Source organism: Puma concolor, chromosome C1 (genome assembly GCF_028749965.1).
Source record: "Puma concolor isolate L17-30 chromosome C1, mPumCon1.1.hap2, whole genome shotgun sequence".
Taxonomy (NCBI): Eukaryota; Metazoa; Chordata; class Mammalia; order Carnivora; family Felidae; genus Puma; species Puma concolor.
In genome coordinates this window covers 215,251,376-215,261,154 of record NC_141674.1, presented here as the reverse complement: position 1 = coordinate 215,261,154, position 9,779 = coordinate 215,251,376, and the positions used below count along the sequence as shown (strand labels likewise).

Below are 9,779 nucleotides of genomic sequence, written 5' to 3'. Positions count from 1 at the left end.
TATCCAGGACATAGGAGGCCTCAGAGGAAGCATGGCAGAAGGCTGGGCACTGGGGATGTAGGCCGTCTTTGGACCTGTGGGCCGGCGTTGGCAGCCAAGAAGAGGTGGGACCAGATCCTGGCACTCAGGCCTGGGGCAGCCTGGCAGGCAGCTCAGAGCACCAGGGAGTGCCTCTGGGAGCCTGGGACCTCCAGCCCCCAATTCCAAGGAGCAGAGGCTCCTGGGACTGTGACTTAGGTCAGCAGTCACTGTGAATAGCGAGCAGAGATGACCAAGAGCTGGACCTGCCCTAGAAGGGTGCTGTGTACACCAAGCATTTGACCGGAGTTAAGCAAGAGGGAGCTCGGGGGACCGGAACTCAAGGCAGACACAGGAGGAACTGCCCCTGACCTCAGCTCGACTCTGGAGGGTTCTGGGGTCTCCCCTTGAGGAAAATAAGGACCAGATTCCTGGGCCATCAGCTGCCCAGAGGAAAGGCTTGAGAAATGACCACTGACTCTCAGGTCTGATTGGGGCTCCAGAAACAGAGAGGGAGGAAGGTCTTTTTGTGGGATGGCCGTGGCTGAGGTTGCGCTCCCCGAGGCCAGGGCCCCTGAAAGGCTCTTTCCCGGACTGAGCAGAATCCAGCAGAGCCCCCTGCAGTTCCTCTATGTCCACCAGAGGGAGCCCGTCCCTTGCAAATCTTCCAATTCGGGCCGTGCCGGCAGCCTGGCCCACGGAGGGGACTTTGGGAGGAAGATGGATGTGTAGAACAGGTTGTCTGAGAACAGGTCCCCAGGGAGTGACAAATAGTGTAGCGGCCTTTAGAAGGACTAGTGCCAAAGTGCCAAAGGCAGCAAAGGGCTATTCCAGGCCAAACTTCGGGGGGCGAAGCGATGCGGTGAGGCCATGTGGCTGGGACAGAGGGTGCCGGGAGCTAGGTGCAGACATGGGACATTAAGAAAGAAAGCCCTGGGTCTGGCTGATGACTCACACTCTTGTTCCCATTGTGCAGAGGAGGACAGGGAGGCCCAGCAAGGTTCAGTTACTTGCCCATTAACACAGCTGTCAAATCTGCGTCTGGATGGGGCTAAGCCTCTTACCTCTTTTCTAGAAGTTTTGAGGATAGTAGTTCCTTCTAAGCCCGAGGGAGCCTGGGACCCTGATGCCAGCTCCATGCGTTGCCTTCTATGTTCCTTCTTTGCCCCTTGGGCTAGAGACCCAGCCTGGGCTATGGGCCTTGGGAACATCTGCAGGACCGAGCTGCCCTGGAGCTGGTCAGCCTTCCCTCGAGAAGCCACCAGCCCAGCCTGTGCGGGACACATGGGGTGGGTGCTCAGGGCCAGAAGTTCCTTCCTACCGAAGCCTTGATCCGACCCCGACCCTGGCAGCAGTTTGGGTGCAGTTCAGTGGGCGACAGGCAGCCTGGGGCTTGAGCAGCCCAGGACTCTCCACACTTGTCTTCACACGCTCCAACACCTGTGCAGGGCAAGCCCCCCACCCCCCGCCAGAATGGGGTGCCCAGCAGAATCCACGAACGAGGGTGGGGGAGACAAAGGTGTGGAATGCTCTCTCACAACCCGGAGGTGCCCTGTGGTGTCCGGAGAGCACTGGGCGCACATGTAAATGAACGAATGAATGAACGAACGAACGAATGAATGAATGGAATCGACAGAATACTGTGTGCAGGGAAACGTGGTAAACAAAGCACGGGGGACAGCCAAGAAACACACAAACCGGTAAAATATACGAGCTCACATTGTGAGACCTGCTTTGTGGTTGAGGGACAGAACCAGGGAAGGCCTTCTTTAAGTCAGGGACAGGGACGGCCTGTCTGGGGAGGTAACACTGGCACTGAGACCTAACATGGATCGAGTCATGAGAAGTTCGGGAATCAGACATCCCTGGGGCAGGAGTGGCAAGTGCAGAGTCCCTGCGGGAGGACCAAGCTTGCCTTGGACACAAGGAGGCTAATGTGCTGGTGAGCGAGGGGGGCGGGGCCTGGGATGAAGGGAGAGGTGGCCCTGGGCTCAGAGCTTTCACTTACTGAGAGGGACAGCATCTAGCTCTGTGTTCCCTGGTGTGACTTAATGCCCTGTGTCTTCTTGCGGGGCCCTCGTCCTGGCCTATCTTGTTCGTACCTCGGCCTCAGTTACTCTGGCCCAGCCCAGGCCTCTCTTCTGCCCCCAGACCTGTGCACCCAACAGCCTCTGACAATTCACCTCAAACACAGCAAGGTTTCCGTGCAGGTCTAGACCTTCATCTCCAGCCCCTTCCACGTGGCAAATGGCTCCTCCCTGTGCCGAAGGGCTCAGGCCCCAGCCCGGGGTCGGGGATCCTGGCCTCCAACACCCAACCTATCCCGGAGTCTTGACACTTTACCCCATGTTGTATCTCAAAATCACCTGTTTCTCTTCCACCCAGGACTTCTTCTTAATCCAGGACCCCTGCCTCAGCAGATGTCACTTCAGTGCTTTCCAGGGAGTTTTCCTACTAAAGCCATTCCATGGCTTCCCTGGAAGTCCTACCTCAGCACCTGGTGCAGACTGCCCGCCCCCTTTGCCCATGCGCTCTCAGCACCCTCCTGCATCAGGGCCTGGCCGCGCACCGCTGCTGACCCCCCGAACTGTCCCGCATCTCCTTTTTCATCCTCCTGGCCTTTCCAGTCTCAGCTTCAGTGCTGCCTCCCCAGGGAGGCCCTCCCTGCTGTCGGGACCCCTTGTCCTGGTGCTCAGAGTCCCCTTGTCCAAGATTCTCCTTAAAGAGTTGTGGATGGGTACCTCAGCTAACATCCCCCTCCCCCCAACCCCTCACTGCCCACGGGTGTTTTGAAGACTCCTTAATGCAGAGCAGGGCCTGAGGCGGAGGGAGGGCAGAGGGAGACGGGAGCGATTGTCAGGAGAGGGTTGTCTCTTTGGATAAAACAGTGGGTAAGTCAGCTCAAGTGCGAGGCAAGAACTCCCACATGCCGCGTTGGGAGGTAGGGAGGGTGCACGGTTTTTCTGTCCCCACCTCCTCCTCTGCCCACTCCTGCCTGTGGCATAGGCTCAGGCACACCGACCTGAGACGCATCCCTCCTGAGGATGGATCTGTGCACCACCCCCTTCCAGCCCCCTTTCCCTCTCAGCCCTGCATATCTAAGAGCAAGGCATCTTTAAGACCGCATTCGGGAGGGACAAAGGAGGCCCAGGGTCCCCCCAGCGGGTGGCAGAGCCCATACATTTACACGCTCAGTGAACAGGCCCCTCACAGTGGGTCCTGCAGCCTGTTTGCCAGTAGGATTTCAATCTCGCTGACAGCCTAGAGAATGGGTACCACCACGATTCAGGGGCACACACTAGGGATGCCTGTAGGGGGCTTCTGCTTGTGAAGCTCATCTTCAGGCCTCAGGCTGCTTAGGGAGCTCCAAGAGCTCCCTCTCCCTGAGGGCTTGAGCTTGAGGTCACCGTTGCTTCACTCAGCTTTCCTCACTGCTCACAACCTGTGTCTGAAAATCCGAAGTGCCCACCTACCACCTTCAACTGTGCTCAAGGGTCAGGCTGGCCTGCCCTTCTAACCAAGGTTCTACTTCCTTCTCCAGGCTGGAGCTTGGAAAATTAGGGCAAGGCTGCATTAGCGCCCTGGAAAGTGCAAAGGGACCAGAAGGTGGCATATGCCACATGCCACCACCAGGGGGAGCCACTGTGGCCACACTAATTGGGAGAGGCCCCAGTAGGAAAGGCCAAAGTTGTCAGTTATCCTACCGGGAGGCGGGAGGCAGCCTGGCTGGGGTCTTGGCCCTGGGCTCACATCTGGCCAGTGCAGACGCCAACCCTAGGGCCTGTTCCTCTGGAGTCCCTGGGGCTGCGGACATCACACTTTCCAGGATACCCAATGAGGTAGTCGTGGGACGACCCTGAGGTAAGCAGGAGACGGACCCAGGTTAAGCAGCTCCCCCTTCAACCCGGAACTCCAGGGTCCTTCCCCACGTCTTGGTGGCCTGTCGTGGCTCAGTCGCTGACCACCATGGCCACCCACCATGCAGCCCAACGGGCATATCCATCCTCCTTGCAAACTGGGGGTTTTGGCCCACTATCCCCAGGAAACGTAGCTGGGCTTGAGCTCAAGACCCTCCCCCTCCCATCTTCACCCCCTCCTCAAGTCTAAAGAGAAATGAAACACAGAAAAAACAGGCTTGAGACAGCTTTGTTAGAACAACTCAGCAAAATAAAATTCCGGTTTATTGTTGGACAACATTGTTTCACACATACATCAAACAGGCCAAAAAAAATAAACAGCAACTTCATAGACAAAAAAGGAAAAAAAAGAAACCTTTTATCTTTGGCCTTTTTAACCATCTCATACAAACCAACTACTTATAGTACAGCTAAGTACATACACAAAAAAAGTTACTGGAATGCTCGGAATAAGATTGTTTTTTTGTTGTTGTTTTTGCTTTTTTTACAAGGTTTTTTTTCTCCTTTGAGATTATAATGAACATGGTCACACCACAAGTAAAGTCAGAAGTAGGACAGAGAACGCTCCAAAGGCTGGTTTGGTCATCCGAGATCATTAAAAATGGCTGACCCCTAACAATATGTACAAAAATATAAAATGTAAATAAAAAATACAAACAAATTTTCCTTTTTAAAGTACTTTTAAGAAAAAAAGCAGGGCCTTGGAAGTTTTGGTTCTTTTTTCCTCCCCTGTTGCAAATTCACGTTGTGGTTTTGGTTGGGTGGCGGAGAGCGTGTGTCATCTGCGGGTGGCGCTGCCCGTGTGGGACGGGCGGGCGGGACTCTCTACTCGAAGGTGACCACGTTTAGATTCTGAGACGGGAAGTGGAGGGTGAATAGGTCACGGTGGCCTTTTCTTGTTTTGTTAAGTTTAACTTTTCCTTTTTTGCTGTCTAGTCATCCTCGTCGGTCTTCTGCTTCTTGGTGTCGACATCGTCATCCTGGGCAGAGAAAGACAGTCAAGGCCCCTGCGGCCCCCCCGCCACTTGGCATAGCCAAGCAGGGGCCAGGCACTGGCCCCTCCAGAGGCTTCCAGAGCTCTGGGAAGGCAGGCCTAGGTTCCTTCCTATTCCTGCTCAAGACAAGGGAGCCTGCCTTTCAGGACCACTCACCACCCCAGACTCCAATCGGCAGCCCCTCGGGCGGTAACACCTTAGCCCCCAAGCCACAGCCAAGCCAGGACCCACCTCATCATCTTCAGCTGCCCGTTTGCCCGTAGCTGCCTCAGCCTCCTCATCTTCATCTCCATCCTCTTCCTCACCTGCAGAACCAAACCCCAGGGTAAACCATGCTGCCTCCTCAACTAAGGGAAGAATCTTGGTACCCTGCCCACCCAGTGACAGCCAGAACTTGGCGGGGGGGGAGACACACACAACACCACAGCGCCTCAGGGGATCTGCCAGGAACAGAATCGCCAGGACAAGAGACCCCTGATCTCTGCAGCCCGACAAACCGGGCAGCCAGGGTACCACACCAGCCACACGGGCACAAGTCTTCGGAGGAAGAAAAAGGGCCCACATAGCCGGCTGCACCCCCCAAGAGGACAGACGAACAGATCAGTGCGCGGAAGGCACCAAAGGGAGTCAGTGTGGGTGCATAGGGCACAGCTTCGCCTCACTAGCCTACAACAAAGTCCTAACTCCACAGTACAACCCCGGCTGCAGGGGGTCCACCGGTCTCCAACCCCAGAAACCCCCAATTCCTGCCCCTTTTCTAGCAAAGCAAGGGAAAGGAACCCCACAAGGGGAGATGAACAAGGCTACTCACCATCACCTTCCTCCTCCTCCTCTTCTTCCTCTCCCCCTTCTTCCTCTTCTTCATCTACCTCATTGTCAGCCTCCTGCTCCCCATTTTCCTCATTCTCCTCGACAGAAAACATTACCAGGTTGTTAATGAGAACAGGCCATCGGTCCTGCCCCATCCCTTCCCCGGGACCCCACCAGTGCGTCTACAGTCCCAGACCAGCTAAGAGAACTCATCAATTCATCTTCCTAAAGCTCCACCAGGGGACCACCATGCAGGAACTGCCCGAGGGCTCAGCCTCCTCCCCTAACCAGGATTAAACCCAAGCTGGAGTGAGAACTTCCTGGCCCAGAGCAGTTAGGGGTCATGGGGAAGGTGGACACTCACAGCGTTCCCATTAGCAGGAGCGTCTCTTCCATTCTCCGCCTCCTCCACAACTTCCTTCTTCTCCTTTAAGTCCTTCAAAAAGTAAGAGGGAACCAGTAAGTCTTTTTGAGAAACCCAGGGCTGGCAAAGAGGCCCAGGACTCAAGGCACGTATGTACCGCTGATGTGGGTGTCCTAACAGCCCCGTATTACACTTGGAAATACTGCAAGGAAGGGCCACAGGATACCCAGGGTGTCTGTGGTCAAGGTTTCCTCCGATTTCTCAACCCTTAAGAAACACACCAAAAAGAGTCCCCTACAGTTGTTCCCACCGTCCCTTACTCATGCTTCTTAGGAAAAGAGCCACTGTGGCACCACAGCCTTAAACCCGTCTGGCTGGGCAGACGAGCCCGGGAACACTTCACTCTCACACACCCATCACAGACTGGTTTCCAACCAGAGGGAGCTCCGCCTCTCACAAATCCTCCTTGGAAGACAGCAGGTATGCGCCATAAATAAGTAAGGTAATGGAGGGAGGGCCCGGACGCTGCGGGGAGAACTCCCGTGGGCGGGTTAGCCTGGGAAGGGAATGGGAGGAAGCAAACAGGCAGAACTGGGGAGGCCGCCTTAGAGCCGAGCTTAAGCTCCAAGCCCACGGTAGCCCAGGACCTCCAAGGGCAGGTCTTTGGAAAAAACGCGAACCCACCAATCCCCTATATGTGACAGCTGTCCCAGGAGGTCCCAGACCGTTGCCGGGAAATGCACCCTAGCTTGGGTGACTCGACCCTTGTTCAGATGCGCGCGGCCCGGAGCTCCCCCCATCTCCCTCCCAGCTTCTCGCTGTCCGCGCGGCGGCTCAGTGTTCGGCCGCACCTCGAAGAGTGGACACGGTCCAAAGGGCAACGCCGTCGGGGGCGCCCCAAAGCCCCGTAACTTTTTCCACCTGGCACTGCCGAACCGGCTGCCAACACAAACAGGCGTCGGGCCGGGTGCCGGTGCAGCTCGGCCTCCATCCAGTGAGCGGCCCCGGGGCACCTGTCGGCCCCATTACCCTGGGCCGACGGGCCGCGAACCCAGGCACCGCCCGCTCCCGCCCCCTGGCGGCCGAAGCCCCGGGGAACGGGTGGGGGCGGGGAGAACGCGGCGCGCAGGCGCGCAGCCCCCGCCCGGCGGGCTTTGCGCGCGGACCTCGGCACGCACCGAGCGCGCGGAGCACGTGGCCCAGGGCCGCCGAGTGCGCCCCTGACCCTGGAGACCCGGGGCGTGCGGGCTGCGCTGGCCCAGCCACTGCGCGACTTGCGCGCCGGTCTTTCCGGGTCTCTCGACGCCCCCACCACAGGCCTCGACGCGTGGGCCTGCGTCTCGCATTTGGCGGGCCAAGTCCCGTGGGAGGCCGCCCCGAAGTCCACAGGGCTTTCTCAGACCGGCAGCCCGAGGCCGTCGGGGACGCGCTGCACGCGCTATTTATTCCCGGCGGGAAATTGCCTAGAAGGAAAGCGAACGCGGACGTCCGCACCGGGAAGGGCCGACCCTTCCACCCCCGACTAGTTCCCGGGCTGGGCCCAGAGGGGGCCGGGCTGAAGCCCTTGCGGAGATCCCAGTCGCCAGCTCCACTCCGCAGGGGGAGTCACCCCTGGGAGAGAGCCAGAGGTGACGCCAGGGGCACAGAGGTTAAGGAGACGCCAAGGTGACTCGTACCCGTACCCGTAGGGGCACGAGAGAGGCGCGGACAAGAGCCTCAGGGTAAAAACGCCGATGTGCCTTAAAGTGCCGCGCTCCCGCTGAGGGCGGAGACGCTCGCCGCGCGGGCCGCGGAAACTACCCGGCGCGCAGGACCAGAACTGCGCCAAACGCCCAAGACCTCAAAACCGAGGGCAGTGAACCCGCAGCACCAGTCTCCCAAACACCTCTGGCGCCCGGCTTGACCCCGCAACGGGGCAGCCGCGGCCACAGCTTTTGTTCGTCCGCGTCGCCTCCGGAGCGGCCGCGCACACGGTGCTTCCCGGGCAGCCGCGGGGGGCGCCCATCGTCGCCGCGGCGCGCCGTTCCTTCACTTTCCGTTTCCTCCCCAACGGCGCGTGGGCTCGCCTCCTCCACAGCCAAACCCGGCACCGCTAAATTATTGAAGCTGGGCGGCTGCTCCCGGAGCACTCTCCCCGGAGGACGCCTACCCCCGCCCTCCCTGAGGGCCCCCAGGGCGGAGGAGACCTTCACACCTCCGCGGAGACAACCGACGTAGCGGCCGGCTGACCCGCTGCCCCACTCCGCCTTATCAGAGCTTAGTCCCGATAAACCTCCTCGGACCCACTGCAAGGCGCGAAACGAGGCAGCCCGGCTCCGAACAAAGAGCAGCGCCGCCGGCGGGCGCTCGCTGCGGAGCCGCCACTTCCCGCAGCCGACCCGCGCCTGCAACACGCACCCCCCCCCCCAGCACTTCCGATTCCAAACGCGCTCGAGTTTCAAAGTTATTTCCGTGTGCCCTGCGGGCTGACGACCCCCAGCCCGGCCCCTCTCCTCCCACCACTGTTCAGACGAGTCACAAACAAGTTTCAGGAGCTGTGCGACACCCATCACCCGAGCCCCTCAGCTCCCGCACCCGCCCTCGGGACCCCGAGGGCACCCCGGCCCACTCCTCGACGGGCATCACGTCTGCCCGCAGCGCTTCCCGCCCCCTCCCCCGCACACAAAAGAGTGGGCTGCCGGGGGCCCTAGGCCGGGGGCGAGCAGTCTCTCCACAGGAAGAAACGACAGCGAGCTTGGGGCAGCCCAGCCGTCGCGCGCCAAACACCGCTCCGGCGGCAGCCTTCGGACCCCGAAGGGGCGGGCGGCGTCCAGCCTCACCTTGGTGGTGATCTCGGAGCTGGTGTCCACGGCCGCGTCTGACATGATGGGGCACGCCGGTGATCCGATGCAGCGGATTAAAAAGAGAGCGAGAGTTCGAGGACTCTGGCGACAAAGCTGCCGGAGTCCGGGGTGGCGGAGGAGGCGCGCGGCGGAGGTGGTTGCGGCGAACGGGAAGCCGGACGCAGGAACAATGCAAAGATGGCTTTTCAGAGCAGCCAGTGGGGAACTCACGCGGCGCCAGAACCTTTAATATAGATTAGTGGGCGGTGCTCGGCCTCCTCTGCCCGAATGCTATTGGCTGAGCACAGGGAGCGGGCGCTCGCTCATTGGCTCGATTCCGAACAATGGGCAAGCGTGCTTAAAGCGGCAGTGCCTTGGTGCGTCCCGCGCTGCGCAGTCGCCGGCCGCACTGTCATTCAGGGCCTTAGTTTGCCGGGTCTCGGCGGCGCCGGCGCCGTGGGGGAGGGGCGCGCGAGCGCGCTCTGGGCGCGCGCTCCCGCAGCTGTTTTGCTGGGGCTGCTGACGCAGAAAGCCAAAGCGCGGCAAAGCTGCCCGCCCAGCCCCCCCCCCCCGTCTTCCCCTCCCCGCTGCTGCTCGGAAGGAGGGGGAGGGAAGAGGAGGCGGCGACCGGCGCGCACGACGGCTGCCAGCGAGGGGGAGGGGAGGGCAGGGTGCTGGGCTGCGCTCGCCCGGGGCGGTGCCCCGTGCAGTGCCCGGGGAGGTGCCCGCCCCCCGCTCCTGGGCACCTTCAACCAAGAATTGTCCCATGGCAAGTGGGCGGTAGCCCTAAGACGATCATTGAGGGCGCGAGGCCGAGACCCGCGCTCCTAGGCCGCCCGGTCTTTACGTCGTC

The 9,779-nt window shown here is 60.0% G+C and overlaps 1 protein-coding gene across 2 annotated transcripts; it reads right to left on the bottom strand.

The window, feature by feature from the left end:
• Positions 1-4,163: 4,163 nt before the first annotated feature.
• Positions 4,164-9,165, bottom strand: PTMA (prothymosin alpha). 2 transcript variants are annotated; one of them, XM_025912469.2, is made up of 5 exons: positions 8,924-9,165; positions 6,105-6,176; positions 5,742-5,838; positions 5,162-5,235; positions 4,164-4,915 (listed from the first exon to the last, which is right to left on the bottom strand). In XM_025912469.2, exons 1-5 carry the CDS (start codon positions 8,966-8,968, stop codon positions 4,868-4,870), a joined length of 336 nt encoding a protein of 111 aa, XP_025768254.1. In that variant the 5' UTR covers positions 8,969-9,165; the 3' UTR covers positions 4,164-4,867. The 2 variants fall into 2 exon arrangements, with proteins under 2 accessions (XP_025768254.1, XP_025768255.1); XM_025912470.2 differs by having other exon boundaries at positions 5,742-5,835; positions 8,924-9,164.
• Between the last annotated feature and the right edge of the window lie 614 nt (positions 9,166-9,779).

Coding starts and splice junctions, on each gene's coding strand:
- PTMA (XM_025912469.2), bottom strand. CDS start 8,968: ATGTCAGACGCGGCCGTGGACACCAGCTCCGAGATCACCACCAAG. Junction 6,177..8,923: donor GCTCCGAGATCACCACCAAG/GTGAGGCTGGAC, acceptor TACTTTTTGAAG/GACTTAAAGGAGAAGAAGGA. Junction 5,839..6,104: donor CTCCTGCTAATGGGAACGCT/GTGAGTGTCCAC, acceptor TTTTCTGTCGAG/GAGAATGAGGAAAATGGGGA.